Raw genomic sequence first — 17,505 nt, 5'->3', positions numbered from 1 at the left:
AATTTTTACTGAAAAACATTTTTTGGTATAAATTCTAAATTGTCAACAGCTTGTCTGTCAAAATAATTTTCTGGCGTGTATGATATGTAATATGTCGTTTACTCAACCGATCAATCAACTCACGATATGACATGTTATTTATTTACATTTAAACTGAAGCGATACATATATATGTTTGGCAATTTTGGGCTAATGGGCGCTGTGCTGTTTGGTCATTTTCCCATTGTATTTTTAAATAGTTTTGTACTGATTACAAATATTGATGATTGTTTAAGCTTTCAACGCAGAAAGGCTTAGCACATTACAAATGAAGTGACCAGCTGAAACATTTCAGATTTCATTTTATAACGACTTAATGTTCATGGTAAAGATATTATTTGTGATTAAGTTTCGAAAGAAAAACAGATTGAATTGCTTTTTGTTTTTAATTCAACACAAAAACACAGAGAACTGTGACCATAGTGAACCGAGCAATACTTAAACAATGCGTTGCACCGTATTAAACATGTGTTGTGTGTTTTGATGCATTGTCATTATGAGTTCATGTTAAGCTACACCGTGAAGATTACGTGATGCGTTAAGACTCACAAGAAATTATGTTTATTTCCTATCTCCTTCTTGTTTTACTCACCAAATCACTGTGACCAGAGTGTACATAACAGGTGCATCAAGTTTCACGTATTATTCGACGTAAACGAAATAAAATTGATGTTTGCGATGACTTGCAAAGCTGCAAGTTTTTGATATTGTGATTTGCTGTGGCTACACACAAAAAACGACACTAAGCATTTTTTCACGTTTTTTTACTGATAAGAAACAAAATAAACATCGGCCCCTAAAAAAACACGCATTATTTCAAGGGGGAGTTGATTAAAATTTAGTTGCATGTTTGGGTTCAGCCAATAATGGGACAAAACTATAGGAGTTGTCGTTCGAGATGTATTTTTGTTCAATTGCTGTAATTAAGGCGAAATGTATCTTAGTTGACACACATTCTTTAGCAAAAGGTCTTTCTAATTAAATGTTATAGCCTTCCTAAGTCACTTCAAAAGTACTTCAAATTATTTTCAGTTAAAACCAGAGTTGGATGTACTTGAGGGATAAAGAGGCGTATACACCCCCAGCCTTGGATAGAGTGGTTTGGGAAGGGTGGAAGATTTCCTCAAAAGACACTGACAAATCAAGCAAAATTATGCAAAAGCAATTGGATTTTGTGTTTGACGGAGCACGCATCCAAAAAATATCTCTCAATCATGATATAAGAGTAACAGAATTTAAAAAGAGTGACGTGGCACGGCGACCTCCATGAAATAGCCATCAAAATCTTATTTCAACTGAAAGCACTCTCCCTACAAAATCATCTTGGATTCATTCGTGATTGAAACTATTTAGGGACTAATCGTTTGTTCAGAATAATAGCGAGAGACTTTCTAGGCGGAGAGACTTAATATAATTGTAAGAGATTTTTCTTATCCGAATCTTTTTCGCGCCTGACTAATCTCCGGTATAGCAGATATGTAAAAAGGCTTAAATTATTTCGTCTACGACGCACGAGAAAGGTCACTTCCTGTGTTTTAATAATTTGTGATGAGAGGAATCACCATATATTGTAGGCTGCAATGCAAGGTCGTCCAATGGCAGGTGTAAGACAACAACATGTCCCAAATCAGTATCGTAGCAACCGTAGTCAAGGTTCTGGCAATCGTCATCAATCTAATCACACGCCTTATGCTGCCCATATGAACACCAGTCAGGCTAGTCAGGTATGATTAACGGAGTAACCATATGGGTTCAAAATAGTCTTTCAAATCATCAACTGTGGGAATGTTTAACCGATTTTTTAGTCGAATTTTGAAAATTTTTGAGTATTCATGATTTAAGGTAGTCTTTTGAATGAGTATTTCTAGTTATGGTTAGAGGTAGTCTTTTGTATGTGTATGACTGCTCATGGTTAAAGGTAGTCTTTTGTATGTGTATGACTAGTCATGGTTAGAGGAAGTCTTTTGTATGTGTTACGACTAGTCATGGTTAAAGGTGGTCTTTTTATGTGTATGACTAGTCATGGTTAAAGGTAGTCTTTTGTATGTGTATGACTAGTCATGGTTAGAGGTAGGGTTTGTATGGATTGAGTTAACTTTAGTTTGCGTTAACCGGTCTCGTTTTAATTCTTAATTTTCGTGTACAGGATGCTTCACAACCACTGTCCCAAGGGCCATTGACTCAAGGTGGTATGTCAATGAGTCAACCAATGGCGTCACAACCACTCTCACAACCGGAGTTGTCTCAGGTAAAATTCAAATGGCATAAATAAGTTAATCGTTGTGGTAATTTTAAAGCACGCAGTATGCGTGCTTTGTATATGCAATAGCATGGTTTCGAGTGCGATTTGGGAAAAAAAACATGCACAAGTTGTTTTTCAAAGACTATCAAAATTGCACAAGTCTGAAGGACGAGTGCTTGTTTTCCAAATTGCACGAGAAACCATGCTATTACTTATTAATAATATACGTGAAAAAATTTCTCAATTCTCTTGACTTATAACTACAGCGTACGTACATTTCAGCCGGCAAGTTATAAATATCGACTGGCTCGTATATTTCAATTCCGTCGGATATTACTTTCACAACACCATAGTTTCCACATACACTGCTAGAACAAGTCATCTACTTTTAGCAGTGTTCATATTTGTATCCAGAAACATCTTTAAAATGGTGAACTTGAAACTCGTTCGCCAAAGAAAATTTACTTAAAACTTATGCCGGCCATTGTATTTGCTTTGTTTACATTAATTGAACTTTCCTGCTTTTCAAATGTTTTATTTTGATTGGCTCTTAGATCACTTCTTTGTTTGAGCAAGCAATCAGGAGCACATTTTTCGAAAATTAATTCCCCGGTGTTTCGCATTTTTGCCCTGTGTTTACGATAAATTGCACTGCTCTTAACCAATCAGAATTGAGAAAATTTTTCATGTATATTAGTTAGCGAAGACAAAATCTGAAGTGTTGAGGCACATTGGAACACACGGTTGAACTTCTGTGACGTTGTTGTATCTACTGCGTGAATTTTTCCAAATGTCTTAGCGGTGACCTGATGTTGCAAAGGATGGCAATCTGATTGGCTTCAGCCACCAGCGGCTTTTTTACGATATATTGACCGTGGTCAAAAAATGTTATTTTTTGCCATAGATTTGTTTACAAAGTGGAGTTTCTAAATTGATATACAAGCCATGCAAAATGTGTAAGGATGAAGCAAAATGCTATTTAGCTAACATAGTGCGATTGAATTTTAATGTCCGGACAAAGTGAACTTTTTGGTCTCAACAACTCACAGCTGCCATTTTACAAAGTGAAATACTTCATTGTGAAAGAAATAAAATAAAATTGTTACTGTTTAGGTCGGTCCTTAATGAAAAATATTTTGCTCGGCCTCTGGTCGCTTTTGAGACGTCATGAAAATATTTTTTCAGTACGGTCCTTTCAGCCGTTAACATACGTATCGTTTTCTCATATTCTCATAAGCTAAGTTATTGCTAAGATATAAGGAAAATTGTTGCACAAAGTGGTTACACAATCTCCGTTTCAGTTGAGCAAGTGTTTCACTCAATATTTTGAGTATGAAGAATTCATTTGGTGATGACCGATTTAACATATGCCTTGTAATCTGTCTGTATTTGTTCATTACAGGACAGTTATTTGGCTGAAGATTATCATTTAAAATCCCAAGGCGATGCCGTGCTGTCTCAGGATTCTACGTATCAGGGCGACCAGGGTTATATGAATTCCCTGCCTGATTTCAGCCAACCGAACTACGCCTCTCAGTACTAATTGCCTGATTGCAGGCACGCGGGAGCACTCCCGCGGGCATCAGGTCAGGGCTCCCACGCCCCACCTGGTGGGAAGAGGTAGGTTTGTGGAGATGGAAGATAATGGAAAAGTTGTCCCCCTCTTGGTTTGGAGGTTAAAGTTTGAGTTCTTTCGTTGAGAAAAGAAGTTGTTGCAGGTTTCTATTTTTTTTCAAATTCCTTTTAATGGCTAAATAGTATGTACTAATAACTTTAGGCAGTAGCTTTATGAGCTTGCGCATGTAGAACTTGGTAAATTTCAGGTTGTTCTCTATTTTTCTCGATGACGATAAAATACGGAGAATTCACATGATATTTAACAGGTTTTCACGTGTTGTAAAGAATCGTTGTGCAAACTTTTATAGCTATAAAGATTTGTTGTGATTTTGTTTTCATGTGTAAGTTTCTTACGTTAAGTGGCGGCGTGCGACGAATCATTGGTGAATTTTCTTGGGTTTTTCAAAGTAATTGCTATTAGAATTCACCATGATGCTCGTTGACATGTGAAAACTCTTTGACGAGATGTTTATTAGCATCGTAACTAATGGACAACCGGAGTTCATCGATCGAGACTGAGCAATAGAACTATAATGTGCATTTTGGTAAAGATTTGTTTAAAAGAAAATTATCCCCACGGGTAATCCGACATGTTTGATGCTTTTATTTTTTTCTTTTAATCTGCTATTTTATACCAGAGAGTTTTTTATGTCCATGACAAGGATATCCTAGTGCGTCATGTAACTTGTGTGGAAGAATCCTGAAATATTTCAATGTTATGTTTTTTTGTTCGCTTAAAAGTTATTTTGAAAGCTTGAACATGGCGTTTGGAGCTAGTCTCGATCGTGCATATCACAATAAAGTTACTTGATCTAGTTGCACAAGACTTGTATTAATGCTATTTAAAGTAACTGTATTAATAAAAATGTAAACAATGCATTCAATTTTTTGATTGAAACATTAAAGTTGCATCTCGATTAATAGTCGTCTTTATTATTCATTCGGCGGGGGGGGGACTCTTTTAATACCTTTGACAGACTTTGCGCATGATAAAAAGTTCTTCGGGCAATGCCGTGTCGCGTGAACTATGATGAGAACGCGGAACGTGGAGACATGGTGGCTATATACCCTCTCCCCTACAACACACACACATGTCGCTGAGTCGTTAAAAAATCTTGGTTCGGTGTAATGGCCATCAGTGTCAACCCATTTGTCGATAATGATTGTTGTAATTCATCTATAACTTCTTCTTTATTGTTTCCAAGCAATCCTCGATGATAAACAAAACATTCTGAATGACAGCCCATGTTTGACAATTTTTTTTCGATGATTGGCTTCAACAATTGATTAATCTGAAAACTGCACTTTTCCATAGCCCAATCTGACCAGCTCTTAGCATACTTACACCAACTGGAAAGTTTGTAGCCTCTTGCCAGAAGTCGTTGTCTTATTGTTGTTGAAGATACTTCTTTTCTCATCGCATTTTACAAATATGTTCTTCGATCTTCAATTGTCGTTATTGTTTGTAGTCCGGTTGCCAAATGCCACTTTAAGACCGAATCTTACTAGGAAGGACCCAAAGCAGGTTTTTGCATTTTTTGTATCTTTACAAAATATAAACTCATAATTTTAAGGGTGCCACTTTGTGTTATTGCACCAGTTTGAAATAGTGTGGACCCAGATGTAGTTGAATACCCAGGTTGAGGAATTGGTGGATATCCAAGTCCTTGCGGATATTGTGGGTATCTTGGCGTCAGTAGGTGCCCAGGTTGTTGCGGTCAGTAGATGTCCAGGTCTTGGTGTGTCTAGTTCTTTGAGGGTGACCTGTTTGTGGCTGTGGAGAGCCTGGTCTTCTATTATAAGTGGTATAAACATTATCGGGCTGTGACAATCGATTGGCTTGAACGTGATGGTTTTGCAACTGTCCAGAACTGTCCTGGTTTTGCATCTATATTAAAACGAATTTCGCACATATTTTACAAATTGCCTAGTAACTTGGTTGGCACACTTTGTTTTGGAGGACCCCAAACAGATTTTTAGAGTTTTTTTATTTATGTAACACAGCGATTTGTAATCAATTCTTTTAATGTTTTGAATGATAAATATACTTTGATAGCTAGTATTAAGTCAAAAACTGCACCATAAAATCTTTGTGTCTCTAGATAACATGTAAACATAACTGATTTAATATCTATATTGCCGTTATGGACATTAGACTATTTAGTTGAACTAAGATGGTTTGAAAAAATTTGTGATGAGAACTCGCTTTCTTCCCGCATCACACATGTCTGTAAGAATGTCATTAACTTTTAGTACAGCTTGGGAAAGTTCTTCGTTGCCCTTGAAATACGCGAAATCTAAAAGATTTTCTGCTCCAGTTTCTCCTATGGTAGTTGTTTTAATTTCGGGCTCTTTCAAAGGCACGTCGAAATCATCGCCTTCTTGTTCAAAGGCGCCTTTGTCGTTGTCAAGGTCTTCTCTCGTTGCCAGTTGGAATCTTCGATGTTGATTGAACTATCGCAGAATGGGACATAGTCGTCTGCATCAATGTATTGCTCAGCACAGCAGTCATTACTAATTATCAAGCTTAGCTCATTCAAATTAATCATCTCTTCACTTTTAAAGGGATCATCATCGTCATCATCGCCTAATTTTCCTGGGTACATTCCCACCTTTGCAAAAACATTTTTGAATTGTCTCAGAGTAAATTTCATCCCAAGCTTGTTTTCCCCACTGAATAGCCTGAAGAAGATGAACAGACTTCACAATCACACTTGCATTTTCTTGACCTACTTTGCTACATATACAAAGCGAAGCAACTTTCGTCTAGTCTTCCACAATTCAATTATTCCGGCATCTAGAGGCTGTGTGTTCGATGTTGTATTTTTTGGCAAAAAGGTCAGAGAAACATTCGAAAACTGACCTTAAGTTCATGCGGATGACAGGGTGCATTGTCAAATGTCAAGGAACAGAATGATTGTCTAAAATTGACTAATTTTAATCGTCCATTCAATTTAGTCAACACATAATCTCAGTCTTCATTCCTGCTTTCGAGTTAACGAAATAGCGGCACTTGCATGGTTTAGTTTTGTCCTTTAAGTGCTTAAAGCATTTTGGCTTTTCGTTCTTGCCAATTACAACAGGCTCTTTTCTTATCGCCAATGGCATTAACGAAAAATGCCCATGTGCACCGTTGTTTTGCTTTTTCTCCTCCTCGACATCTTTTTCCAGCGTCAGAAAGACTTTTCTGGAAGCGCTTTCCAGAACTGAGCAGTCTCGTCCATATGCTCAGGGGCGGATCTAGGATTTTTCAAACATCAGTCATAAAACGTCGAAGGCGCTACGCACCTGGGGGGGTCTGAGGCATTCTCCCCTGAGAAATTTTGAATTTCAGAGCCTTGAAAATGCCATTTTCAGCGTTTAGGAGCAATACAAAATGTATTTTGTGGGCATCGTTTTTGCGTAAAAACAACACATTTTGCTTACGTGTTTTTCAAAAAAAAATGAAGTGAACAATACTTGAATGTTTTGCCAAATATTTAGGCTCATTATCATGCCAAATATATGGCTCATTAACATGTCTAGGAACGTAAAATTCATTTTACAATAATGCTATTCAAAAACAGATATAGTTTTTAAAAATTTCTACCAAGTTGTCAGGCATAGACCCCCCTAGAGACCCCCATTTAAACCTCTATGTAATGAGTTAAGTTAGAAATTTGGTACTACAAGTGACAGTTCATACATATAGAAAAGCTCAGACTTCAAACCATGTAAGTTTATTGTAACCCTTCACCCATCTCCATATCAGTCCCAGCAAATTCACCTTATGAGAAAAAACTAAAAATTTTTTTTCTGCCAAAGATTAAGCAAAAATTATCAGAGTGAAAATTTGCAGTTAAGGACAATTTAATGCCATAAATGTTTATTAGGCATTTCACTAGACTATTATCTTCTGTAAGTATATGCAAGGTGTGCTATATAGCAATCACTAGTAGCATTGTATTTGCAAATACAAACAGAATGTAACCAACATGTCTTTAATTTTGCAATTACATAAATGTTAAAATTGGTTCATGTGTCATGCTTACTGGTTATGATAAATATCTTTTCATAAGATCAAAGCTTGTTTAAATGTAAATCTGAAATAATTTAGTTTAGAAATTATAATGATCATCAGAAAAATTACCTAGTGATCATGAAAAATAGTTTGCTGTTTTGCCAAATTTCAAGGTTTATCTGCATACATAGGAAGACATTTTTACTTTATAGAAAATGCTTTTCATACATCAATAGCCCTTTGGAATTTATGGCAGACAATCTGGTATGAGCCCTAGATTAACCGACCTTTACATCTCTACATGTGGTGTTCAGTTAGAAAAGGGGACAATATGTGACATGGGACAACATTTCATGTATTTGAAATACTCAGGTTTAATACGATTCCAGTCAAATTGTCAAAATAAAAAGCTTCATGGATCAGAAGACTCAAAATCACAGGTTATAGTAAACAGCTTCTCATGTAATCAATGTTAGTTTTCTCAAATCTTAAACAATGTGTAGTATAACTGTCCAATGATTGAATGATCAATGATCATAAACTGAAAAGCCCCAAACATTGGTTTATGATAAAGTAAATAATAGTATGGCGCCTTATGGCTACAGATTTTTTGTCCATTGAAATATATTTGCAGGAATATATGATTTCGCTGCCATATAACGGCCACGATTCCCCAAGCACTAAAGAAATCATAGCTAAAAGTATGGAAAGCCATAGTGGGCAAAAGTAGTCGAGAATTTTTTTGGAGTCGAGTTTTTTTTTTACAGTCGAGAATTTTTTTTTACAGTCGAGAATTTTTTTTACAGTCGAGATTTTTTTTTACAGTCGAGAATTTTTTTTTTACAGTCGACATTTTTTTCGCAACAATTTTTTCCGCGTTTATAGGCGCATTAAAAACAATATGGCGACTGAATCTTCATCAGGCGCAAAAGAGATACTTTCGCAAATATTTAACCGTATCGAAGAATTGTCGGATGCCTTGGCAAGTACCGAGGCATCTTCCAATAACTATGCTAGTGTTGAAGTTCACGACTCGGTTGAGAATGAAGTAAGAAAGATGTTTGGACAACATTCATCATCATCAGGTATGGAAGTAAATCAACCAAGTAATACAACGCAGTCGCACTGCACAAATCATGCATCCGTCACAGCTTCCTCTTCACATCTGGCAACTCCTTCCTACAATACCAGAAGATATTTCGGTGACCAACGGTCAACTATGAGATCAAATCGTCGGAGAAAATGTTCTAAATCGAAAAAAGTTAGTACTGGGCCATTCTCCCGTGATCTTATCTCACTATCAGGTCCAGATGACAAGAATGTACCTCGTCAAGGAGGAAAAGTTTTTCTGCAGGAAAATGGACACATCATCAGTGCGTTTGAATTTCACAAAGAGTGGTTCTGTAATCAACAGAATCTTTAGCAACAACAAACCAGTTTATATTAGGCCATGTAGACAAACCCTAAATCAGCCTACAAATAAAAAAGGTAAAGGTCTTCCAGAAAATGTGTTTGACGATGTTGAGGATGATGAATTATGGAGGCTATCAAATGATTCAAGTCTTAATGAAATCTTAACTAACAATTTTCAAGGTGGGATTTGAGAAAATATTCTTTTTATTGTTTTAGTAAAATCTTATGAAAATTCAGTAGTATATATATTAATTATATAAATAATTAGTATATATATAATTATAGCAGTATATATATGTGTTCTTGAGATGAAAAAAGATTAAAATATATAATATAGAGCTTTTTATACATTGAAAGGAGCAAAATTGTGTAATGTCTATATTTCAGTATTTGTCATAAACACTTATTCATATATTGTAATTTGTCAAGCAAATCAAGTTCAATTTGGAGAAACAAATCAAGCTACTGTGGTCATAGATGAAGCCTTGAAGCAACATGAAGCCATTAATGATAAGCAGCTTGATGATGCTGATGCAGATATGACCAATACTGAACCTTCTACTGAAATGCAAAACAACCAGTGTGAATTGTTTGAAACAAACTTGGAAGAACCATTTGATTTACAAGGTAACTGATGTTTACATGCGTATGAAAATAAAATGAGTCAGACATTGTTAAAGTTATTGACCCAGTTAAAGAATCAAATAATCACAACTACATTAAATAGTTTATAATAAAAACAATTAAACCGCTAAAACCATGTTGTTTGAAATACAAATAGTTAAATGTATCCTTATATCTTCCTTAAGTCTTCCACAATATTCATCATCATCATCATCATCATCATCATCATCATCATCAGTATTATTTTTATTTTTATTTATATAGAGTATGCCAAAGAAACTATACAAACTAGTTGAATATTTTTTGTCTGTTATCTTTAATTGTATCCCAAGTACCCTAGCATTTATCCATCAGTATCCTTATTAGTCCTTGCATTATTATTGTTATTATTAGTACTACTATTAATTTTATTAAACTGTGATAAATTTTATCTGCAGACATCAATCACTCACTTTTACCAAAAGTGTTATAAAAATAAATTTGTTACTTATGCCTGATAAAAATCTTTGTTTTTTTGTGATTGTAAAAAGTGCTATATTATTTGATTTGAAAGATGATGGAGACGTAAATATTGATGCAGATGGTGAATTGTACAGTGGTAATCAGCTTCATGAAGACAATCGTTTGGTTAAGGAAATCGCCATCAACCGCCACAATGTGTTAGCAGACATGATTATTGCGTTCAAGGACGAAAGTATTTTGTCGTGTTGCCTAGAGATTGTATTTATCGACGAAGCAGGAGATATCGAAAACGGAAGAGGTTCTGGTGTAAAACGAGAGGCGCTTAGCATATTTTGGAGAGAGTTTTATAACTCACTGGCTACTGGTGCTTCCGAAAAAGTCCCAGCTATACGTCGTGACTACCAACAGAGTGAATGGAAAAGTATTACTCGTATTCTTGTTGCAGGATTTATTAACTTTGGATATTTTCCTGTTACTTTGTCCAGTGCATTTATTGCTTCCTGTCTTTTTTCGGAGGACGCGATTCCTAAGGATTGGCTAGTAGAGTCTTTTCATCAATATATATCAAAGGACGAAAGTGACACTTTAAAAAGAAGTATCAGTGATGAAGGCCCCGACCCGTCATTGGACGAAGATGTAGCTGACGTGCTTTCAAGTTTTAAGTGCCGCAGGGTGATTAAAAAGAGCTCGATGCCAAAAATTATTGAGGAGTTAGCTCATCAAGAAATAATACAGCGTCCAAAATACGTGGCTAATGCATGGTTACCGATCCTGAAGCAACTGAAAGGTTTTAAGCAATTTGAAACTGTTGAGAGTTTGCTGAGTTTTTATGAAGCAAAAAAGCCAAACCAGAAAAAGGTTTGCAAGCTTTTTATTTCAAGCCCAGCCTCTGATGCCGAACGGGAATGCTTCTCTCATTTAAAGCGGTTTGTTAAATCTCTTGACGACAACGTTATTAGTGTTTTTCTCCATTATGTTACTGGTAGCAACATCATTGCAGTTGATTCAATCGAGGTTGCATTTAGTGATGAATCAGGAAACGCACGTCGACCTGTTGCGCACACATGTGCTCCTCTACTGATAATACCATCAACTTACCAGTCATACAACGAACTGTCCGAGGAATTCAATAACATTTTTCGACGAGAAGCTGCATGGTCATTTTACATAGTTTAATAGATAATGGATAAAGACGAACAATTAAACAACAATGTTGTGGTTGAAGTTATACTATACTGTATACGTACGTATAAAACTGTTCTGTTATAGTGTTCTATTATCAAGAGTTTTAATGTGTTCAAATATGTTCTGTTATAGTGTTCTGTTATCAAGAGTTTTAATATGTTCAAATATGTTCTGTTATAGTGTTCTGTTATCAATTTTAATATGTTCAATATGTTTGTGTTCTAATATGTGAAATGCAGTTACGACGATTGTTGATAAAATGGTATATTTTTAAGGCTCAATTCATTCTAATAATCTTTCATTAAATAGTTTCTATTGTTCCTGAAAAATATTTTGCAAATATTGACGAACTGTGAGGTAGTGGTGAATTCCGTGATTGCCGTCATCACTTAAAGGTTCCGGAACAAGGCGGCGTATTTCATTGACATGATCTTCGGTCAACTCAACTTAATTTTCAGGGACAACAACCATATTGTCCGTTTCGATATCACCTACCGCGCCATCAGGATCAATGCCATATAAATTTACATTATCCATATTAACGTCTGTTAAATCAGTTTCATTAAGCTCAGAACGCCATAGTGCTAGGGGCGACATACTCCGCATAGTTCGAAGTCCATGATGATTCCATTGGTTGACAAACTCATTGAGTGAGGCTTGTATTGCAGGAATGTAAACATGGTGCAGAGCATACAAATCGATTTCATCGTGCGCATCAAGAAGCTCGCTTTCCTCCATAAATTGGAATAGATCTTTATAATAGGAGGAACTCACTCTATTCACCTCCGCCCAAAGGCGCTCAATTCTTTGGTTATGCACGCTGCGTCCGGCTATGAAGCTTCCTCTGTTTAGACCTCTATTAGCTATCATAAACCGTGCAACGTGTACATTTTCCACCCCCCTATCGCCACGTACGCGAGATGGAATCCCAAATCTTTGTGCACCATTGACAAAACATTGCAAAACAGTATGCGCAAGATTGTTCGTGAAGCATTTCAAATAAATAATAGTTCTGCTATAGCCGTCGATGCAACCATGCAGGACAAATCTCCAAGTGATGAGTTTGTGATTGGAGTCAATGTGCCAGAGATGATTTGGTTTCCTCACATTGTACACCCGCCTTTGTATAGCGTATCTTCGTCTTATGGCACGGTTAATAGGGTCAATAGTTTCTAATGCTTCCCTAACTCTCCACCTTTGGATATGAATACCCCGACCACGTAAAGCTCCTCTTACGTAAGTTTCGCCAGAGAAGGGTGTCAATCTTAAAATATCTCTAATGTATCGTTCAAGCTCTTGTTCTGTTATGTCACAGTAAGTGTTTGCTATACCATAGTCTATTCTTCTTCTGTAAAGAGTTTTGGCACTCACTCCAAGGCAACTGGCAATGGCTTTCCAATTCGTACCCGTACTGCGTAATTCTTCAATTTGGTCTGCTGTAACAATGTATCTACGTCTGCCTCCAGAGCTTGCTTCTTGCGGGACTGGAATTCTACAACGTATCGCAACTTCCTCATTACATAAAGTAATCTGTGTTCGCAGAAATTAAAGTTTTTCTCTTAATATATTGAGTAAGTTTGCTATGAGCGGCGATATGGGATGTTGTTGATTTCTAAGGACTAAGGAGATGGCCATTATTATTCGAATATGTCCTTCAAGGCGATCACATAAATGTTCTAAAAAATTGAAGTTACCAAGAATATCGTTCCTATCTATACGTTCTATACAGTGTTGTATCGATAATAACAAATTTTCTAAATCTTCGTCGACAGCTCTTGAGACGTTTGACATTTCTAATAAAACCACAGTAATGAAATGAAAAAGTTTCGTTATCTTTCTCAAAGTTTATAATCAGACTTAGTTTTTGATTTTTAATTGCCAAAAAATTCTTGACACTGCAAAAAACTTCTCGACTGTAAAAAAAAATCTCGACTGTAAAAAAATCTCGACTGTAAAAAAAAATCTCGACTGTAAAAAATCTCGACTGTAAAAAAATTCTCGACTGTAAAAAATTCTCGACTGTAAAAAATTCTCGACTATAAAAAATCTCGACTGTAAAAAATCTCGATTGTAAAAAATCTCGACTGTAAAAAAAAATCTCGACTGTAAAAAAAAATCTCGACTGTAAAAAAAAATTCTCGACTGTAAAAAAAAAAAACTCGACTCCAAAAAATTCTCGACTACTTTTGTCCACTATGGCTTTCCATATAAAAGTCCGTCGGCAACAACAATTTTAGAAGCATCAATCTGCTTACCATACGCCATATTGACATAAATCGCATCACACACTCGCATAAATTGACTTTGATATATTACATTCATGCATACACTTCAGTTGTCCTTTACTTACGATTTTGGATGTAAATTTCTGCTGATAAAACTCAAAACAATGTTGGCTTTCTTTTGAACATCAATGACTGAAATGTCGCTCGCGAGATCGTCTTTGCCAAGCATTTACAATTTATCCATAAATTTTTCACCCTCTTGAAAAAATTCACGGTTTGGACAGCAGCATTCATGTCAATATATGAATTTGTAAAAGATTTCCATAAATTCCATCTGATTGTAGTTTAGTTTCTATCATGCTTATAAAAATTACTATGAAACGATCAAACATTCAATTCAGACAGTGAGCTTGACTATGTTAGTTCAGTTGGTTATCAGTCGAAATCCGTCGAACCAATCACAATAAAACAAAAATTCAAATGAACCAATTGTAAGATAGCAATTGGACTCCCTTATACGTCCGGCCACCCCTATATCAGTCGAGACCATTCCAGACTGTCCACTGATCTGGCCATTGACCAATAAAATAAGCGTTTTTGGCGTTCATAGACTCCTTTATCCGTCGAACCAGTCAAGCCACCCCGCTTATCAGTAGGTTATTCCAGGTCAATTAAAATTCAACTAATCTGGTTACCAACGAGATATTCGTTGGATTAGTCATTAGTTTTCAATAATAAATAAAGCTGGATTTTTATCACAAAGTAAATGCGATAATAAAGTAATAATAATTAATGTTTTTAATTAATATGAATAGGTAATTTTTGAATTTCAAACGTCAGTCGCGCGACGGATTTGACATACTCTAGATCCGCCCCTGCATATGCTACACACTTTCATACACATATCCCTTTGTCAACTCCCTGACACGCTCCTGCCAGCTATTAAGCGTTTCTTCACTGACATCACCGTCCTCACCAGTGATTCTCATTTCCTTGATATTGTACCTTTTCTTCCATTTCTCAAGCCATCCGTTTGAACTTTGAAATTCATTATCACTAAGATGTTGGGCAATGAGTTTTGCTTCCTCTTGCAGCATGGGACCACTCACAAGAACATTAGATTCTCTTCGTTTATGTCTGAAAATTTCTGTGGATTTTGCCTTTTCCGAATAGCCTGACTAGCTACACGACTTGTCTCATCTTGAATGGATTCTTTATTCTTGAGAATTGTTGAAAAAGTGCGAGCTTTGAGATGAGCTAACATCTTAGTTTTTGTGCTTCTCGTTTTTTGTATTTTTAGTGGCCTTTTGCGCTGTTAATTTTATTTGTTGGTGCTGTTCAACTTCCTCCCACCATTTTCGACATGAAGCCACTTTGAAACCAGCCACCCATCCTTTTGACGTTTTCTGGAGCAAAACGAGAACACGATGTCGATTTGTTGCACACAGGCTGTTCACAAAATATACATACATAAGATGTCGCTGCTCTGCAAACAGTGCAGGACATGATGAACCTTCTTCTCAGCGTATATTTTGTTGATGTTTAAACAGATTGTCTGTGATGATATATTACACGCGTATTAGGTCTGTACACGTGTAATCTTGACAAGGTGTTATAAACACATGCACGGAAAAAATGGACACTTGCATTAACGTAGAATCATTCATACGAGTATACCATGAATAAATGGGTATTTGGGAACCAAAAATAAACGAAAAATATGAGTTAAGATGGGAACCAGAAAAAAAAAGATTCAAACGCTGTGGCAATTGTTAAATCATCACAGGGATCAACAGAAACCAACGTCGTATTTCATGTCAATACAGTTAATGAAAGTGTTGATATTGTTGGTCATATACTCAAAAACATGGCTAAGTACGTGAGCAAATTTTTGAAGCGTGCATCAAACTCTTCAAGTGCTACAGTAAATGGAAAACGAATAAATCGCGGAGCTGGGTACGGACTTGAGATTCCACGCGTTTATACGTTCAAGGGGAATCAATTGTATTTCGTCATTCGACTACGTCACTAAGGAGTCATATGAGATATGCGCACGCAGATCGAGGAATCAGTTGCCCGCGTAGTTCTCGATTGTACGGTTGTTAGTTTTCTTAAACCGAATAAAATAGCAACGAAAGATAAAAGAAAATTACATCGAATGACGAATTGGAAGATGGTTGTTGGAAGACGAGCCAAGCGGTATGAATGAAGCGACAACAGGGAAGTCCATGCCAGAAGTGCTGGCTAATCTTGTCGACAAAGTGGAGATAGTAAATGTCACGATAAAACCTAACATGGATTGTTCCATTAAACGACTAAAATCGAATAGTCAGAAACGTATCATAAAAGAAGGACCGAGTAAAAACGTCGGACTTCACAAATTGAAGTAGAAAAACTTAGATTTACTATAATGCAAAGGAATTGCAGCGACGAAATGAACGTGATGCCGACTCGGCAAATGAAGGCAATATGAGCGTCGCAGAAACACGACGCCGCCTTGCTTTAAAAAATCTTACACGATTTTTGAGCAAGAAGAGGACGTTGTAGACAATATAACGAGCAACTTGCTAATATTGTCAACAAACTATGATCAACAAAACTGCCAGAAGCAAAGCAAAAAGAAAAATGGGATGAATACTCCAGACGTAGAAACAGTGTAAATTTTTTGTTCCTAGCTTTAACGCTGAAATATGGGACAAATCTGACCATAAAAACACAACTACATCCGCACTGTTAACACTCAAAAACACTTGCGACTGATAAATTAGTACTAATGCGCAGTAAAGAATTGCCAGACGGCAGAAAAAAAATTGATCAACTTGATCACAAATTTCACAATGAATAATGATGCATTGGCATTTCTTAGCGACACAATGTGTTAGCTATAAATGCGTTGACTCGACGCTATTAGATACAAAAATATTACAAATCATTGAATATTTTGTATTCATTCTAAACTAAATAATTATGGCTGTTTCATGCATTTAGACTAGAGAAAGCAAAAAATCTGAAGTTGGCTGTTACTCACATACTTGGTGGTAGAATATCTCTTATCAGAGGTTTCCCAGGTTATTGGGTTTATCATGTCCACATTCCTTTAGGTAATATATGGGCTCTTGTACTTTTAGATTACAGAGGGTGAGACTGAGATAGCTCAAGCCCTAAATTATAGAAAAGGGAACTATGCTAACCCCATGCAGTTGTGCCCTAGTGGAAAAAAGAGCTGCAATGGTAGAAATAAAATGTAGAAATATCAGAAATATCTAACAATCTGATGTATAGACCAGACCCACATGGTTATGTCCGCAGTGGGTTGGTGGCGAGTCATAAATAGCATGCAAACTGGAGGAGTGAACATTATATCAAATACTCAGAAATACTGGCTGGGTATTTTCGACTCATGTTACCATAAAAATCTGCTTCAAAAATGCATGTCAAGGTACTAGTTGATAGCACCACTGTGCAGAACTCACTTAATAGAATGGGAAGAAGTCATTCTCCATTATTTAACAATCTTATCAAAATTATATGGTAGTGTCACATTTTTAATGAGGTATGCATCACAGTTGCCCATGTACCCCTCAAGGAAAATAATCATGCAGACTGTGAGTCTCAAAAAGCCAGATGAACCAATAAGTGCTGCCTGAATAGAAACATTTTATAGTGCTTTTACTAATCTAAATGTTAAGACAAACATT

The 17,505-nt window shown here is 36.2% G+C and overlaps 2 protein-coding genes across 2 annotated transcripts in view; one reads left to right on the top strand and one right to left on the bottom strand.

Moving 5' to 3' along the window:
• The window catches only part of LOC124449482 (regulator of nonsense transcripts 1-like), a 29,880-nt gene extending 25,061 nt beyond the window's left edge, over positions 1-4,819 (top strand). The window contains exons 26-28 of the mRNA XM_047000407.1: positions 1,614-1,763; positions 2,186-2,287; positions 3,684-4,819. Of these exons, the coding sequence (XP_046856363.1) occupies positions 1,614-1,763; positions 2,186-2,287; positions 3,684-3,824 (393 nt within the window). The 3' untranslated portion in view covers positions 3,825-4,819. The remainder of the gene's footprint in view (positions 1-1,613; positions 1,764-2,185; positions 2,288-3,683) is intronic.
• A 7,011-nt stretch (positions 4,820-11,830) lies between these two features.
• Positions 11,831-14,904, bottom strand: LOC124456381. The gene is made up of 2 exons (XM_047006844.1): positions 14,708-14,904; positions 11,831-13,074 (listed from the first exon to the last, which is right to left on the bottom strand). Exons 1-2 carry the CDS (start codon positions 14,902-14,904, stop codon positions 12,030-12,032), a joined length of 1,242 nt encoding a protein of 413 aa, XP_046862800.1. The 3' UTR covers positions 11,831-12,029.
• Positions 14,905-17,505: the final 2,601 nt, after the last annotated feature.

Source organism: Xenia sp. Carnegie-2017, unplaced genomic scaffold (assembly GCF_021976095.1).
Source record: "Xenia sp. Carnegie-2017 unplaced genomic scaffold, XeniaSp_v1 HiC_scaffold_13, whole genome shotgun sequence".
Taxonomy (NCBI): Eukaryota; Metazoa; Cnidaria; class Anthozoa; order Malacalcyonacea; family Xeniidae; genus Xenia; species Xenia sp. Carnegie-2017.
The sequence above is the reverse complement of the archived record's forward strand: the minus strand, read 5'-3'. Positions and strand labels throughout refer to the sequence as shown.

Bases quoted from the DNA above. Each gene is read 5' to 3' on its own strand.
- LOC124456381 (XM_047006844.1), bottom strand. From the start codon at position 14,904: ATGCTGCAAGAGGAAGCAAAACTCATTGCCCAACATCTTAGTGATAAT. The intron at 13,075-14,707 runs GTATGAAAGTGT...GATACGTTGTAG, and splicing joins GAGTTGACAAAGGGATATGT to AATTCCAGTCCCGCAAGAAG.